The 19,705-nt window shown below is 35.0% G+C and overlaps 1 protein-coding gene across 4 annotated transcripts in view; it reads right to left on the reverse strand.

Moving 5' to 3' along the window:
* Positions 1-19,705, reverse strand: part of LOC150096320 (protein FAM13A-like) — a 486,855-nt gene that overhangs the window by 108,846 nt on the left and 358,304 nt on the right. For all 4 annotated transcript variants that reach the window (XM_090408854.1, XM_090408851.1, XM_090408853.1 and 1 more), the window contains 2 exons: positions 15,493-15,555; positions 15,347-15,405 (listed from right to left, as the gene is read on the reverse strand). In XM_090408854.1, the coding sequence (XP_090264980.1) occupies positions 15,347-15,405; positions 15,493-15,555 (122 nt within the window). The remainder of the gene's footprint in view (positions 1-15,346; positions 15,406-15,492; positions 15,556-19,705) is intronic.

Below are 19,705 nucleotides of genomic sequence, written 5' to 3' on the forward strand. Positions count from 1 at the left end.
ATTATCATGCAGATTCCCATTTAATAGATGGTAATGTGAGAACTACAATCAACAGAAATATGACCTGAATTACACAGTATAGCAAATATAAAATTTTTATACCTATGCATTTCAGCTTAAGAGTATTTAATGGTCAAAAGCTGGATAATACTACATGAGAAGAGACCTCCATGTAGTATTTTAAGGAATGTGGAAAACCCACCAGGGCTTCTGACATAATATTTGATCCTCATAATGACTCCAGTTTTTAAATCACCTTTCTCATACTTGATTCATTTTATTATTATTATTATGGGCTACTCCAAGGAGTCTTTAGACTCATCGAGGGAGGCCCTAAACATCATGTCAAGAACTATCCAACATTTGCGCAGTATCTATCATACTTTGCTTTGAACTCATTCAGAACATTCACAGTCATAGCACCCACAACGGACTCTGGCAACCTACTCTACTCATCCACTACTCTCCAAGCACAAAACCTAGTTCTAGCATCCTTGCTAACTACACTCTTACTCGTTTTCCATGGATGGTCCCTAGTTCTCCCAACAACAGACCTGTTCTGAAAAATTTCCTCTGAATTAATCTTGTAAACCCCCCCGCCCTCAGTAATTTGTATGTCTCTATCATATCATCCCTTTTCTGCCTATCAACCAGTTTCTGTAACCCACAAATCTTCAACCTGTTCTCATAAGGTTCAATCCATAGATCTGCTACCATCTTGGTCACTTGCCTCTGGATCCTCTCCCACCAACTCCTCATCACCAAGAAACCCTGGACCTAGATCTGCAAGCAGTAGTCAAGATGGGATTTTATCAAGGCTTGTTAGAGAGGAACAATAACTTGCTTGTCTCTGCTTGTCCAAGTATTCTTCAGTAACCAAGTGATCTGATGAGCTGCTTTAGCGACTTTTGCTATGTGCCCCCTAAACTTTAACTCCCTATCCACTAACACTCTGAAGTTCAAAGCAAAACATTTAAAAACATCAGCCTGTATACGCCATCTATCAACCTCTTTTGTTAATACAGACAGCAACATTTCTTTATTCCACAGAAATTAATATTGTGATGAGTGGTTTCGCGACAGTAAAATTAGTTTTATTACTTATTGAACAGCCCTTGTGTGTGTGTGTGTGTGTGTGTGTGTGTACACAAAACAAAAATGAAAAATAATTTGTCGTAGTCAAATGATAAAATTAAACTTAGGAAATGAATACATTTATTTATCAAAAGATATACATACATTCAATGCAATATTTGAGGCTCAAATTATCAGAAAGTTTATTAATATTTATTTCAAGGCAGTAGTGTAGATAGAGCTTTTGCCACCCAGGGCAGCCCCTGAGTTTGTAGCCCCTCTCAATACACACCAAAAATACTACAAAAAGTTGAAACGACTTATAGGGAAATAAATTAAAAATCTATGTTTATTTTTGAAGTAAAACTTTAATTTCATCATTCTAAAATGTTTTTTTTCTTGCTTTTCTGCTAGCAAAATCGTTGATGACATTTGCGAAGTCTATTTCATAGTAATGTAGGTAATTTTTTATCAATTTTATTTAGAAAAACTCCTCTCACACCTAGCAACTTACAGCAATTGTGAGGAAAATTCGCAGTTTGGAACTAGTTTGGAAATATTTGGAACTGAGTTCTCGAGACTGTATTTTAGAATTAACTGCAAAAGTTCAAAAGGGTTCAAAGTGCTTCCTGGGGCAGACTGCCCCCTCTGCACCCCCCTAGCTACGCCTCTGCTTCAAGGTTTATGACATACAATCTTAAAATATTATGCAAATAATCATTTGAAAGTCATGTTCTACACACTGATTTGACTGTTTCATTTTTGGAAATGTTCATTCACAAATATGTGCTACCAAAAATGAGGTACAGGGCAGCTTCAAATCTCTTTAGGTATACAAACAGAAATATCAGATAATGCTGAATATACTGACCTAGAATTTCATAGAACCTGATATAGCACAGGGATCTATTATTTACCGAACAATCTAATTTGCATGAAAAAATACGCACTTCAGGTTGGACTCAAAATATTGAACTCTGATTACCACTGTGTATAATCACTTCAGAATTAACTGATATAATAAACAAAAAAATCAACAAATCATCATCACCTTGAGACAAGACACTAGAAAAGAACTCAAATACTTTGCAAAACTCATAGCATATGTCCTGATAGGTACTGACTGAAAGTAGCAGAAATAGGATACTACTAATTCGGATGAATTTGCATCATGCTCAATTTTATTCAGCAAGTCTCGTCATGTCTCAAAATCCATTGAGAAGCAATGGATTTTGAGACGTGAAAACTGATACTCAAATGTCACCATCGGGTTCGTTTAAATGATGCTGTCAAATGTATATAAAAATTTGAAAGAGGTAGACAATCTCATCCAAGCCAAATTTACTCCCGATATCTCAGCTCCATCTAAATGAAATAGCCCGAGTTCATCATGAACTCAGGCTATTTCATTTGGTATTCTACAAACAGATAGAGGGGACAGCCATGGATTCTCCACTCCTGGCAAAGTTCTTTATGGAGACTTTTGAAGAAAAAGCCTTAAACTCAGCCATACGAAAACCCACTGTCTGGCTACACTATGTGGATGACGTGTCCACTGTTTGGCCACACGACTCAGCTACACTCTCTACAACTTCTTAACACACTTAAACAATCCACATCCCAGAATCCAGTTCACCTTGGAAAAGAAAACAACAACAACAGTCTACCTTTCCTAGACACTCTGATTACATGCCAGCCTGGTTGATCCCTGGCTTTCTCTGTTCGCAGAAAACCAACCCATACAATACATACACCAGCAATCACCCACTCCCCCTCGCAAAAATATGAGATTATAAAAATCCTATATAACAGGGATAAATTAATCTGTTCAGATAACAATGCCCTCACTACTGATCTTAACCATACCCTTAAGAACTTAGCCAATGACTACTATTCCTGAAAAATCCAAAAAATATTAAACCAGTTAACCACAACCCACCCCCTTTCATAACAGAGATTACACTAAATCTATCGCCATTCCTTATATCCGGGGCACATCCGAAAGGCTAACAAAAATACTAAAAAAATATGACCTGACTAGCTGTTACAAACCATATAAGATCTTGGCATCCCTTATCTGCTCTGCCAAAGACCAGCCACTTCCCCTAGACTTACCTGGAGTATACAGGTCCCTTGTAGCTGTAAACTGTCCTACTATGGCCACACAGACAGGACAGCTAATATCAGGATATCCGAACACAAAGACTACATCTGGTTTCATCAATACAGCCACTCAGGACTTGGGGATCATGCAATAGATACCCACCGCAGAATACGTTGGAAGAAAGCCCCTTTACTACACCGTAGCAAATATAAATATGAAAAATTATTCCTGGAATCAGTGAGTAGCTAGACCGTGAAATACTAGCTGTTCACTGAGGAGACCTCAAAAAAAGGTTGAAACGGGTCTGGGTAGTGACCCCCCCACACACACCCATAATGTATAACAATATACATCTCTTAGTGAGATATGTTTTACATTATGGGAAATACTAAGAATAATGATCAGAGCTTTACCCACTTTTACAACGAGTTGCCCTGGTGTTGCACTACCTTTAGACTTGAACTACATTCAGGCGCAAACTTAACTGTTTTGCTTACTTGGGAGAAGGAGTAAAAAAACCAAGTTTATAAAATTACTCTGTATCCTTAATATATATTATCCCCAAGGTAAAAAACTTTTCACATCTTTATCTCATCCACAGTTTCTTATTCAAAGTGAAACCACCTTGTAGCAACTTGTATACGTAAAGTGGATAAGGCTCTGTATTACTAAAAACCTTGGTATTTCAGGGTCTAGCTACTCACTGAGGAGACCTCAAAAAAGGTTGAAACCGTCTGGGTAGTGACCCTCACCCATAATGTATAACAGTATACATCACTCTGATCATTATTCTTATACACAGTATAAGAATAGTGATCAGAGCATTACCCACCTTTACAACGAGTTGCCCTGGTGTTGCACTACCTTTAGACTTGAACTACGTTCAGGCTCAAACTTAACTGTTTTGCTTACTTAGTAGAAGGAGTAAAAAAACCAAGTTTTTAAAATTACTTGGTATCCTTAATATATATATTATCCCCAAGGTAAAAAACTTTTCACATATACATATATATATAATATATTTTATATGTATAAAATATATATAAAACATGAACACTAACTCTACTTACACATTCTTGTATTCCACATGTCATGTTTATCTTGCTAATGTTATCATTTTTAATATAATTCTGCCATCTGTTCACTCCCCTAATTTTCCTAAAACTCTGATGTCTGTTGTCTCTTTGATCAACTGTTATTTCTAAACCAAATCTTATATCCATAAGTTAAAATCAGTTTGAACAATGATTACCCATCATACCAGCTTTATTTATTCTATTGTCTATGTTCATATTTAATTTATCTTTACTAAAAAATAATGCCTAAATAGCTGACATATTTTAATTGTTCTGTAGGTTCTCCACTGAGGATGCATGTGATGGTTTCCATGTTCCTTCCTTTGTATTTCCAAAGTGCCTTTTTATTGCTAACTTCCATGCCAAATTTGTTACAGTAGTTATTCAGTTTAGTTAATGAATCCTGAACACCAGCATACTGGATTTATTTAGTACACTTCTAGCATAAAATAAAGAGTTAAGCTGAATATTTCCAATTTTCCTATCTGGTTTAATGCTACTTTCCATCATATTTAGAAAGATAATGAGCACTCTTGTCTCACACTTGATCTTACATCAAACCATCTTCCTACACCTTTCAATTTTGAATAACATATAACTCTGTATGAGACTGGTTCACTTATTATCAATTGAAGAGCCCTAAAGGTTTGTAGCACTATGGATGAGATCTGAACTCAAGTCTTTCTAACCTAATAGCAAATGCTGTAAGATTAGGAAGTGCACTACATCCCTGCAAGTTCACTACAGATGCATTTTAGAAAATTAGATTAAAGAACACAAAAACAGTAACAATGTTCAGATAGTTTATCTTAAATGAAAACTGCTATTATCGGATGCTTAAAATTTTCCATGTTTGATTTCTAGAATAATGTTTATAATTAGGTAAAAAATATCAAAAAAGTAAAATAATCTTAGCAAATCCATGGTACTGAGGTACAGTGTGGCTCATAAGTCATAAAGGGGTTTAAATATTTAATAACTTTTTTATTTATTAATTTTTTTTTTTTTTTATTTATTATTTTTTTTGTTATAATGAAATACAGAACCTGGAAATTTCTACTGGTTATGAGTTAATCACATTTTAAATTTCTTCATAACTTACGTTTACAACATTTTGTGGTAGGGAGTCATATAAAACATTATATTTAATTCAAAGGAAGAAAAATCATTATGACTAAAGGAACCAGTTTGTCATTCTATCCCTCAATCTAAGACTGACTTTAACTATTGATTAAAGTTTTTCAATTCATATTTTAGTATACATCATCATTTCCTGGGGGTGCTTAAGGGTCAAAGCTGTATAACTGAGAGGAGACCTCCACATAGCCTTTAAATGAATGCGGAGAACCGACCAGGGCTTCTGACCTAATGTCCAATCCTCACCTTCTCGTGGTGCACCCCTGTTGGGAATCTACCTGGATACTGAACGAACGACGAAGGGCTTGCAATTTGAGATTTAGCCTACCAAATTGTATTCTTATTGGCTTAAATCAATATACAAAATGATGGTACAACACGACAAAATTTCATGCAGGCTGGGGGGTTGCCCAGTTAAACAAGACCCCCGTTGTTTTTGCCAGGGAACCAGGGCGAACAGTGAAAAGTCAGCTACTGGAACAAATCTGAAAGCACACCCTAACTCAACATCACCAGAGTTAAAGATTGGTACTATCAACGTAAGAATCCTGAATGGCAAAGAAATGGAGCTAGCTGAGGAATTAGATAAGTACCAGCTCAACATAATAGGGGTGACTGAAACAAAAACTGTTGAGATCTTTCTGAGCAATAAATACAAAATGTTATATTCAGGCAATGAGAATCAAGGAAAAGTAGGGGTAGCCATAGTATTCAACACTAAATACGAGGCTAATCTTCTTGATTAGCCTCGTATTTAGTGTTGGCAGTCTCAAGTAGAGTGATGTAGGCAAATATCAGAATGGGGAACTGGACAATGAGACGTATTTGTGCCTATAGTAGCACAGAAGGCTCTACTAAGGCAGAAGTGGAGGAATTTTTTGAGGCTCTAGAGAAAGCAATGAAAAATACTGACACAATGAAAAAGGAAAAGTTAGTCCTTGTTGGGAATCTAAATAGCAGAGTAGTAAGTGATTGTCAGACATACAAAAATATTTTGGGAAAATTTGGAGAAAAGAGCAAAGCTAATAATAATGGCAATACCTGTTGGATATCTGCTCAGGACATGGACTGGTTATTACTAACGCCATGTTCCAACATAAAAATGTGCACAAATTCACATGGAGAGAAGAGGCAAGGAATAAGAAAAGTCTCATTGACTATGTTATTGTCGATAGTGATATTTTCTCCCTGGTGCAGGACACCAGAGTGTACAGAGGATTTGAAATTGGAAGCGATCACTATTTAGTCTTGAGCAGGATACAATTGAATTTCATATTAAAAGAATGACATGTAAGAAAGTTTTAAAGCGAATAAAAGTTGAGCGGCTCTCAGATGTGAACTGTAGACTAAAATACACAAAGATTATTGAAGAAAAAATGAAAGAGTTTGAGAACAAGAACCAAACCTTGGAGATTCAGTGGCAGACCTTGAAGAAAACCCTGATTGATTCAGCCAGAGAGGCATGTGGTGAGATTGTCTGGAAAGATAGAAAAATCAGAACTCTATGGTGGACACAGGAAGTTAAACAGGCAGTGAAGGAAAAGAAGAATGCATATCAAAAGTTCCTGGCAAATAAGTCAGCTTGTGCTCTTAGAGAATACATAGACAAATGTAAGAAAGCTAAACACTGTCTAAAACTAGCTAAACAAAAGTCATGGAAAGACTTTGGCAAGAACATAGAAAATAAATATCAAGAAGATGGCAAGATATTCTGGAGGTTGTTGAAGAAGCTTAGAAATGGAGGGTGCTGTAAAAGGAGTTAGAGTTAAAGGTGACATGAAAATGGGAGAAAAAGATATCCTTGAAGTATGGAGTAATTACTTCGAAATATTGCTAAACGAAACAAGCAGTGATAGCACAGTGGCAGATTTAAGCACAGGCGAAGCAGCCACGCCTCCTTCGCCTGTGCCTAAGTCGCCCCCCCCTAACCTTACGGGCCCTGCAAGGCTAGGGGGGCCCCCACCCACACTATATATATTTTTTTAGTAAAAATTTGAAAAACCAATATTCCATTTTGTTGCAATTTAGTCTTAATTCTTCGAACTACTGTCTGTACTGTTGTTTAATTGTAACTATACAGGTATCCCTCGATTAACGTGGCTAATTAATCCCTCGATGTTATCGCGTATACCAAAATCGCATTAATCAAATCTAATAATCAATGGTAAAAAGTACAATTTGTCCCTGATCGATTACTGTACTAATAGTTCGTTTTATATGGTACTCTTTTAGGAAAGATAAAATATGACAGCAAAGTAAATGTTTAATAAATACTTGTACCTACATTAGTTACTGCAATTTTTTTTAATCAAAAGAAGTTATAAAGAGTCGTTTGAACAGTTTTAGTTTTTTTCTTATCAGCATAAATTCTACGATAACAAACAAAATGACTCTCCAGACTCTGGCAAACAAGCAATCTTCGATTAACATCTGGATCCATATCCATTACTTGCTGCTTAAGTGATTCTAAACTGCAAAATATTCCATCTAATTCTTTGACTGTTATTTCCTTTAGAAATATCTTCACATTCCATTTGTTCGTTGTCTTCATATGTGCGTTGTTCAATTTCAAGTAGATCATTATCTCTGAAATCTTTTGAATTTGAATCCAATAATTCTTTAACATCTTCTGCATCAACACCATCAATACCAAGTCTTCACCAATTGCAATGATTTCTTTGACCACATTGTTCGCAGGATTTTGAAAACAACATAAGTCGTTAACGCATTCTGGCAGAAGGTTTTTTCCAAACAGCTTTCATGCAACTAGAAGACATTTGCTCCCACGAGTTACGAATGTTCTGAATCGTGTTTAATGTTAAATTTTTTCCAAAATTCGTGGAGTGTAATCGCATTTTTTCCCGTTGTTGTTTCTACTGCCTTTGAGAATGTCTTTTTAAGAAAATACAGGGTGTCCCAAAATTCACGCAAGATTTAAATTTAGTGCCATTTGTGCAGTAAAGTGTTGCCAACAAGAAAAAAAAGACTGCGTGACAGCTGACAGTTCAGGGTTATTAAAAATGAAGCGCTACATGAAAGAACAATGCATTTTCATTGTTGAGCAATATTTTAAAAATAATGAAGGTTTGGCAGTTACAGTTTGCAATTTTCGTACAAAATACGGTTGGAATAGTTATTTAACTTCAACTGTGAAGATTAATTAAAAAATTCAAGGAAACTGGATCAATTAGTGATCTTATACACTCTGGCCGTCCTTCAACAAGTTGTTCAACAGAAAACATCGAAGCAGTTCGTGAGAGTTGCTGAGAGTCCAGGAACATCAATTCGGCACCGTGGTCTTGAATTGGGCATTTTGAGAAGCTCTCTACAGCGTATTCTCACAAAAGATTTGCATCTTTATGCTTACAAAGTTCAACTGACCACACACAGCGAAGAGTTCGTTGAATGGATTATGGAACAACAACAAGTGGATGCTTATTTTTCGAACAAAATCATCTTCAGCGATGAGGCTCATTTTCATCTTGATGGCTTCGTTAATTGACAAAATTGTCGCATTTGGGGTTTAGAAAATCCACGAGTGATTGTTGAGAAACAAATGCATCCACAACGTGTCACTGTTTGGTGCGGATTTTGGGCTGGAGGCATCATCGGTCCATTCTTCTTCGAAAATGCGGCTAGTAAGGCAATAACAGTTAATGGTGCTCGCTATCGCGACATGATAATCCAGTTTTTTGTGCCTAAATTGCAAGATATAGATGTGGATGACGTGGTTTCAACAAGACGATGCCACATGCCATACAGCCCGAGAAACAATTCAATTACTGCATGAGTCATTTCCTGGTCGTGTAATTTCCCGTTTTGGTGATTAGAATTGGCCGCCCAGATCATGTGACTTAATGCCATTGGACTTTTTTCTTTGGGGTTTTTTGAAGTCTAAGGTTTATGCCTACAAGCCCACGACCATTCACACCTTGAAGGAGGAAATTGAGTGCTGTATCAACGAAATTCAGCCACATTTATGCAAAACGGTCATGGAAAATTTCGACAAAAGAGTGCGTATGTGCCAGCAAAGCCGTGGAGGCCATTTACCTGATATGCTATTCCATGCATAACCCTATACTGTATACTTTATGAATCAATAAGAAATTACAATTTTTAATTAAAAACCTGTGTTTTCTATCAAAATTACTTCTTGCGTGAATTTTGGGACACTATAGATTTTGAAAGTTGCAATGACGCCCATGTCCATGGGTTGTAGCAATGATGTCGTATATGGTGGGAAAAATAAAACTTTCACATTCTCACACAGATCATTAAGAGAATTTGGATGACCACGCGGCTAGCAGCCTTGTTGTGTGAGCATGATTTTGCGTGGCAAATTTAAAGGCACGCTAATGAAAACTCTTACCGCGTATATCAAGTGATTGCTGCAATTAATTTCGCCATGATAATCAAATCCGCGTTAAGCAAGGGATACCCATATAATAAAATAAATTCTATTTTCATTTTTGTTTTCCAAATTGACCACTTCAAATAACCGTTTATACTGCCTTTAAGGAACCAATGAAATTCTTGTAACTTCAGTATCCTTTATTGGTTTGGTTGTTGTAATTGTAATTATAAAATAATTGTTTTGAATATATATGCATATTTAATATTTTAGCAATGAAACGAATGTACTTGTCCGGGGCAGAAAAAAGAAAATGACGAAAGGAAAAAGAAAAATTATTGCTCTTTCAAAAAAAAACCTCCTTGGAGTTTTTTTGACTTCATCTTCATCTAAATTTCAGAGCAACGAAGATTGTCAACCAACACATGATGAACGAGACGAAAAAGAAGAAGATAGTCTAAAATATGATAATATAATAGAAAACGCTGAATGAAATGAAGAAAATTCTGCTAAGGAAGAAGAAGGTGCTAAATATGACGAAACAACCGACAATGCTGAACTTGAACGAGATGTGCAAGACACAGAGGAAAATGCGAAAGAAGAAAAAGACCGAGGTGCTGATGCAGATCAACATAAACAACCAGACTCCGATAATTTTCCTAAAGATATCGCTTTATGTCCGTGCAAAATATCGGAGAAAATGGTAAATTACTTTATAAATAATAAACCGTGCAATATTGGAGACATAACAACTTTAAAAGTTGAATATAATGACAGAAATCAGACGTACTACAGAAATATTTCAGGTGTTCATTTTTACTGTGAAAAAGCAAATGCCACAAAAGAATATCGAGAATGGCTTATTTTTTCAGAAAGTAGCAAAATGATTTACTGCCATGTTTGCAAACTTTTTACACGTTCTATTACTAAATTTAGTACAGGATACAATGAGTGGAAAAATCTTAAACATGCATGGAAAGAACACGAATGCTCTAAAGAACATATTTCCTCAATGTTGATTTTAAAAAAAAGATTGTCGATAACTGGACGCAATGATTCTCATTTGATTAATCAGATTAATATTGAACAAAAATACTGGCGAGATGTTTTAAAAAGAATTGTAGCCACAGCAAAGTTGTTAGCAAGTTTGGGTTTAGGATTTCGGAGGGCACAGAGAAGATGAAAGTGTTGTTGGTGTTAACAAAAGAGGAAATTTTATAACTTGTATAGAATATTTAACACAGTTTGATGAGTTTATTAAAAATCATTTAACAAGATATGATAATATCGGAAGCGGGATGGTTAATTACTTATCTCATATGATATGTGATGAATTTATTGCTTTAATGGGAACTGAAGTAAAGGAGAAATTAATTTTGGAAGTTAGAGAAACTCTGTATTATTCGTTGATTGTGGATTCCACACCTGACATGAGCCATATAGACCAGTTAACTTTTATATTGAGATATGTAAATAGTAAAGGAGATGTGCTGGAACAGTTTTTTGGTTTTCCGTAATTAAATAACCATTATGCAAAAAATTTAGAGGAACTCGTTTTTAACAATTTAAATGTTCTATCTTTATGGCTAGCAAATATAATGGTCTACAAGCAAGAATTAAGATGTTGAATGAATCAGCAATTTTCATTCCATGTTCCACTTACACACTTAACATTATTGGAAATTCTGCTGCAGAAGCTTGTTCAAAGGCGGTTTATTATTTCGATTTCATACAGAACGTATATAATTTTTTTCTAAATCTACGCAACGATGGAATTTACTTACAGACAGTTTTGCCGATACAAATTCCAAACATATTAAAAGAATCAGTGACACAAGATGGTCATCACGAGCTGATGCCGTATCTGCTTTGTGATTAAATTATACATGTATTAAAACTGTTCTTATTAAAATAGGCGAAAATGAACTTGAAAAACCAGATAATAGATTACAAGCAAAACATTGTCAAAATATTTCGATAAATACAAAATTGCAGTGTTAGCAATATTATGGAATAGTTTATTGCAAAGAATAAATAACACAAGTCTTTCGCTTCAAAGAAGTCCAAGCACATTTGTTGCAATGTGTAAAACTTTTAAAATCTTTGCATAATTTTATAATGGATGTACGAAATGATTTTGAAACCATAGAACGACATCTATTAACTGATGAAACAAATTATGAAATAAACCAGATAAAGAAACAAAAAAAGACATTTTGATGAATTAAATACACCATCAAATTACACGAACGAGACAATTCTAATAGGTCGCAAATCGTTCATCATAGAAACTCATAATATGATTTGTGATATTTAAGTATAAAGAGCTAATAAGCTTCATTTCGGCAATGAAAACATTACTAAAATTAAGGGGATATTAAATCCCACATTGTTTTAAAACCGAATAAGAAACTCAAAGATAGGAATCAGAGAGTTTCTTGCCGAATATAGTAAACTATAAAGTATCGGCGAACACTAGCGTTAGCCAATGCAAGTGATCCCTAGTACGTAGTACAATCACGGGCAACTCGTTGCAAAGGTGTGTAAAGGTGTGTAAAAGGCTGAAACCGGTCTGGGTAGTGACCTCCCTCCATAATGTAATAACAGCATACATTTCCTTGGAAATGTGTTTTTACATTATGGAAAATACCTAAGAATAGCGATCTGAACTTTACACACCTTTGCAATGAGTTGCCCGTGATTGTACTACGTACTAGGATCACTTGCATTGGCTAACGCTAGTGTTCGCCGATACTTTATAGTTTACTATATTCGGCAAGAAACTCTCTGATTCCTATCTTTGAGTTTCTTATTCGGTTTTAAAACAATGTGGGATTTAATATCCCCTTAATTTTAGTAATGATTTGTGATAGATTGAGTACTGAAATATCCACCAAAATTAATATGTATTCTAATATGGTAAGTCATTTTCAATTATTTTTTTGATCACGATATGAGTAAAGACAACATAAACGATTGCATTTCTAAATTGGGAAATATATATAAGAATGATATTGAAATTAGCTATTTCAATGAAGAAGTACATCATTTCTTAAAATACATAAAAGAAGAAAAAATCACTGTCCATTTCAAATGTACAAAACAATCATTAACGGATTGCAATCAACTTTTCCAAATGTAGAAACAATACCAAAAATTTTCTTAACAATGCCTATTTGTAATGCTTCTGAAGAAAGATCTTTTTCCGTCCTTAAGCGTGTCAAGAATTATTTAAGAAATTCATTGAGGCAAGATCGACTATCAAAATTGTCACTGATGTTTATTGAAAATTCTGTATTACATGAATTAGAATTTGATTTATTAATAGACAAATTTGCTGCTGCAAAAAGTAGAAAAGTGCCATTATAATTTCATAAAATACTTATGTACAAAATACAGACTGTACCTGAATGTGATTATAATATTATCGAATTGTTCCTATAATATGTAATATATAATTAAAGTTACCTACCTATTTTCATATTTATATGTATACAAAACATTTTATAATTATTGTTGTGAAGTAATTATTGTTATGTATGTATGTGCACGCATTGTGCAATGATACATAAAATATTTTTAAAAAAATTAAAATGAATTGTTTGTAACTTAATAATTTAAAGGGCCCCTTAAATTAAATTAAAGTTACCTACCTATTTTCATATTTGTATGTATACAAAACATTTTATAATTTTTGTTGTGAAGTAATTATTGTTATGTATGTATGTGTATGCATCGTGCAATGATACATAAAATATTTTAAAAAAAAATTAAAATGAATTGTTTGTAACTTAATAATTTAAAGGGCCCCGAAAATTGCAAACACCTCAGACCCCCTTAATGCCTAAATCCGCTACTACATATCCATACTTGAAGTAGAAAAAGCCATCAAAGGCTTGAAATGTGAAAAGGTAGCAGGAGTAGATATTTGACCAGAAATGCTGAAATATGAGGGTATAAAAGTCTTATAGTTGGCTGCACTGCATAGTTCAGAAGGCCTGGACAGAGGGATGAATTCATTATGATTGGAGTAGAGCTCTAATAGTACCCATATATAAAAAGGGAAATAAAACTGAATGCGAGAATTACAGAGGTATTTCCATACTGAGTGTTCCGGGAAAGATCTATGCCAGTATACTTGAGAAAACAGTTGAGAAGATGTGTGAAAGAAAAGCTTGGTGAAGAACAAGCTGGATTCAGGCCACATAGAGGCTGTCAGGATCAGATCTTCACTTTACGACAATTAGTTGAGAGAGCATGGGAATATAATAAAGATCTGTATTTAAGTTTTGTCGATCTGGAAAAGGAATACGACAAGGAGCCAAGCGAGAGAAGCTATTCAATAAACTACAGCTATATGGTGTCAATGGGGCATTATATCAAGCAATACTTAGTCTTTATTTGAGTTGCAAGTCAGCAGTTAGAATTGAAGGAAGTACAAGAAAATGGTTTAATGTTAAATCTGGTGTGAGACAAGGATGTACATCATCCCCTCTGTTATTCATTATCTATATGGATCACATTATGAAGGGAAGTGGTATTAAACATGATATCAGAACTGGAGATGTTAATGTCAGCTCTTTGCTTTATGCTGATAATGTTATACTTCTAAATAAATCTGCTACAAGTTTGCAAGATTCTCTGACTAAATTGAATAACTGTTGTAATAGATAAGGTATGAAGGTCAGCAATAAAAAGACAAAGACAATGAAAATAGGTAGAATCGTTGAAAATGCCAACTGTGTTTTGAATGGGGAAACCTGTGGAACAAGTAAAACATTTCAGCTCCTTAGGCACGATTTTTAGTGAAAATGGTAAATTAAATATGGAAATAGACAACAGAATCAACAAAGCTGGTATGGTAGGAAGTCAACTGAATAAATTCATATGGAATAAGAGAGAAATTAGTCGAAACACTAAATTAGCTATATACAAGACAGTGTTCAAACCAGTTTTAACTTGTGGATCTGAGAGCTGGGTCAGATGTAAAACACTCGACCAAAGACTAGAGACCACAGATATGAGAGTCCTGAGAAAGATTAGGGGCACATGAACAGATAGCATCGATGGCAATATCATATTAAAAACGAGGATATTAGGAAAGAACTTGACATTGTCACCATTCAGGAATGCGTTAGTAGAGCTAATCTCAGGTGGTATGGTCACTTGAACAGAATGGGCAAGGAAAGATTAGCAAAACAAGTGTGTTCTCTGCCAAGTTGGCAGGAAAACGACCCAGAGGAAGACCAAGATATAGGTTGATTGATACGGTACAAAGTGCCTTACATGATAGAAATATAAGATCTGATAATGCTGGAGTCTTGACAAGTAACAGACTGATTTGGAGGAAAATTGTAGATAGAAAGTTAATAATGATGTAAATTTTTCATGTAGTACTATCATATCCTATACACTCCTTGAGGGTACATGTCAGGAATTTGATAATGATGTCATTTCCTGAAAAATTTAAAGTCATATGTAACCAACGTATAAGTTTATCTACAAGAACCTCAATCTAAGATATAATTGTTTAAAATGCAGCTTTTGTTCACTTATAAAATATTGAAAAATATTTTCCCCCCATAATATAAAAATTTTACTCACTATGAATTTTCTTTGTTAGATGTCTTGAAGATGCTGAGGTAGCTTGTTCTTCTTTAATACTGTAAAAGTGGATATTATTGTATTTGGAACTTTAAACAATAAAGAAGGAAAAAAAAGAAATGAAGGCATTTTTATAGGTAACTTACTTTTTAGGAAAACTCTCTTGCTCAACAGGTGGAGAAGGAGGAAGATTTGGATCTAAATCTAAACTAAAAGTGAAATTTGCTTTTATTAGTATATACTTCATTCTTCACAGAGTTTTTTTTTTTTTTTTGTGAAAGGAAACTGACAAATCTGATACATAAATTTATTGAGATTGCGTGATTATCTTTTATGTTTCTTGTTAACCAACTCTACGGCAAGCAGTATTAGAAAACTCATAACAAATTACTAAAAACATTTTTGCCTCAACTTCATTAGAACAAGTTGCAATAAGAATTAGTTGAAGTACGTGTGCATATAATTTACTGTTTACTCTTAACACACACACACACTGAAGAATTCTGCAGCACAGAGAGACAAATTATGTTTGACAGTATTTTACATTTTATAGATTTGAACATTTCTTCTGCTTGATTACATTTCTTGATTTTACTTACTATGCTAATTATGAATAACCATAACTTCTGATATCTTTAATGATATGCTAGGAAATCTAATTAGCTCATTCTCTACAACACTGCTGAGGAATGAAGCTAACACTAAGAAAAAAGTTCATAATTTTTCTTTGATCATGTGAAAATATAACTAAGGGAAACTAGAATGGCATAGGTGGAATGTAGGGGATGGCCTTATGTGGGGATAGTGTCTTCAGCATTGAGAAGTTGTACACTCATTTTACACATATTATGGACTCTAAACCATCTTATAAATAATTATTTTTATTTCCCAACATTTCGCCCTTCATATTAAGGTCATCATCGGGAGTACACACACACCTATTTATCTATACACACAGACACACACACAGAAATAAGCTAAATTACATTTCACATAGCATGCTGAAGAGACAATGATATGATCAATAAATTACAATAAATAAATTAAATAAATTAAATACATCAAAGCTATATTTTGGGGTGCTTAAGGATCAAGCTGCATAACTGAAAGGAGATCTCCACATAACCTTTAAAGGGATGCAGAGAACCGATCAGGGCTTCTAATCTAATGTCCAATCCACACCTTCTCGTGGTGCACCCTGTTAGGTATCTACCTGGATACTAAACGAACGTGAATGGGCTGGCAATTTGGGATTTAGCCAATCAAATTGTATTCTTATTGGCTTAAATCAGTGTGTCTCAACGTGGGGTGTATGCCCCCACGGGGGGAGGGGGGATTTGAATATTTTGGGGGACAATTAGAAAATGTACATGTACATATTTATATTATACTTTTTCAGAACTTGGCTGACTATTATGCTAGAGGGGGGGGGCATCAAAATCTTTGAGATGTTGAGGTGGGGCATGATCCAAAAAACGTTGAGAAACACTGACTTAAGCCAAAACATAAATGTTTTGGTTTATATTCTATTGTATGTTGTAATTTCCTTAAGCTATTTAGTAGGAATGTATAACCAACGTCTAAGCCTTTCCACAACAAAACATAAATGATGGTACAACATGACAGAATTTTATACCGGCTGGGGCATCGCCCGGTTAAACAAGGCCCCCGTTGTTTATGGCAGGGAACCAGGGCGAACAGCAAAAAGTAAGCTACAGGAACAAATATAAAAACACACCCCAACTCAACATCACCAGAGTTAAAGATCGGTACTATCAACATAGAACCTCAATGGCGAAGAAATGGAGCTAGATGAGGAATTAGATAAGTACCAGATCGACATAATTGGGGTGACTGAAACAAAAAGGCAAAAACTGGCGAGATCTTTCTGAGCAATAAATACAAAATGTTATATTCAGGCAATGACAATGAAGGAAAAGAAGGAGTAGCCATAGTATTCAACACTAAATATGAGGCTAATCTTCTTGAATAGCAGGCAGTCTCAAGTAGAGTGATGTGAGCAAATATCAGAATGGGGAACTGGACAATGAGACTTATTTGTTATTATTATTACGGCTATTATAGCCTATTTTTGTTCAGGAGTGTCCCTTATTTTAAATACATTGGCTATTTTTACTCAAAAAAATTTATATATATATATATATTCTAGGGTATTACGGGTGAGTATTGAAGGCAATTATAGCAGAATAAAAGAGGAGGAAAAATTTTGTACACACCTTGTTTTGATACTAGGATGTCTTCGAATTCCATGTTCCTGCTGAAGGTTATTTATAACAAGGGGGAATGGAGCATGGGAGGGTGTTCTGACGCAGGAAGAATAGAGTGGAAACCCGGGTTTATTTTAATAATATATATATATATTATTGTGTTTAAGGGCACTTTTTTCTGGGGAAGGGTTTACTTATGGGAAAACTGGGACAGGGGAGAACGTTAACGGGGTCCGAACTGTTTCGATCGACTGACCATCATTGGAACATTTTTGGAATGAGTATAGGACTATGTCATGACTGCAAGTTGAATCTGCCAAATAAGGGCATTTGTTGTCGCTAAATGGCCTGATTTGTAAGTTGCGGATCGTCCAACATTCGGAAATAAGGTAGGGTCGGTGGACGTTGATCGAGTTTTCATTGCATTTTATAGCAATTGTTTCAGATATTCTAAGCATTGTTTCGTTGTCTTGTTTGTCTATGATTATGGCCTTGTCGATTTGCGGAATATGTTTCAGTTTAAAAGGTGTGAACTGCAATTTCTGTCTTCCCTGTACTCTGTATTTTCTTTTTGATGTTGCAATGTTTTTTTGTGTTTAGATGTTCTGGAATTGGGATGTTGCAATCCCAGAAGTGCTCTTGTAGTCTAGTCCAAAAAGACCTAATGGTAAAGCCAGTGTAGGTGATGTCAAAGTCTTTTTGAAAAGGAAATTTGTAGACTACGTTGCGGTATTCGAATAGTTCTTTGTGTGTGAGAGATTTAGTGGGTTTTAGGAGAGTTGCTAATGTTTGATTCATGGTGAATACTAGCTTATAGTCCGTGTGTTTGAAAATGTATTTGTAGGCTTTGTATGTGTTTTTGATTTATGGCAATTTGATGACCATATGTGTAAGGAAGTTTGTTTTGGTTGTATTGTTGTTATGACGGGTTTTTGCCGTACTGTTCGCGTAATTTATTAGAAGTGTGGAATAGTTGCGATTTTTAAAAACCTGTGTTAAATACTTTAATTCCATGTTAAGATAATTACTGTTGGTTGAGAATTTGTAAGCATTGATAAATTGTGATAGGAGGACTGATTTTTTAATGGAATATGGGTAGTATGAATTGAAATGGAGGTAGTTTCCGATATGTGTGGGTTTGTGGAATATCTTCATAGCTATTTTGTTGTTGGTTCTGATTAGTCAGGTTTAGGAAATTGGATTTGTTCTGTTCTTTTCCATGGTGAATTTTAGTCTGTTGCTATAATCGTTGAGGGATGTTTGTAAGGCAGTGATGTGTGAGGATTTACCAATGCATAGAATATCATCTACGTATCTGCCATAAAGGTGATGCTGGGGGGGGGGGGGGGAATAGGAGTGATTCTATGTGTGCCAGGAATAATTCTGCTAGTTGTCCACAGATGTTTTGGCCCATTGGAAGACCGAAAATTTGAATATATATGGAGTTGTTGAACTTAAAGAAGTTGGCGGATATTGTGAGTATGATAAGTTAATGATGTCATTTGGTGTTAATTTTGTGCGTGTGTGTGGTCCTCTGTGAGTAATGTGTGTGTACAATGTCTAATGTTCTGGGGACGTCCACATTAGCGTATTATGAAGTTGCATCTAGTGAGGTGAGGATGTCATCTCGGGATGACGCAATGTTATTTATTTTCTGGAATAGGTCGTCCGTATTTTTAATCATACAGTTAGACGTTGTAAGTAACGGTTTGATGAGTTAAGCAACAAATTTTGATAAAGGAGCTATGGTGGTGTTCTTGTAGGGGACTATGGGTCGTATCAGATAACGGTCTTTGTGGGTTTTGATGTTCCCAAACATATGGGGGGGGGTGTCTTATTGTGGTTTTGTTTATTTTGTTTTGACTTTTTAAGGTGTGCAGGGTACTGTTGATTTGTTTACGAGGTCAGGGGTGGGATCATTATGGATTTTTTGGTAGGTGTGTTGGTCGTTTAAGACGGCCGTTATTTTGTTATGGTAATCGGTTTTGTTGATGATGACTACAGTGTCTCCTTTGTCAGCTTTTGTGATCATGATATCTGGGTTCTTTCTTAAGGATAATAGGGTTTTTTGCACGTTGGGAGTAATGTTGGGTTTCACTATTATTTTGCTATTTATAACATTGTTCATTTT

Source organism: Typopeltis vanoorti, chromosome 19 (assembly GCF_054136105.1).
Source record: "Typopeltis vanoorti isolate ZY-2024b chromosome 19, IOZ_Tvanoo_1.0, whole genome shotgun sequence".
Taxonomy (NCBI): Eukaryota; Metazoa; Arthropoda; class Arachnida; order Uropygi; family Thelyphonidae; genus Typopeltis; species Typopeltis vanoorti.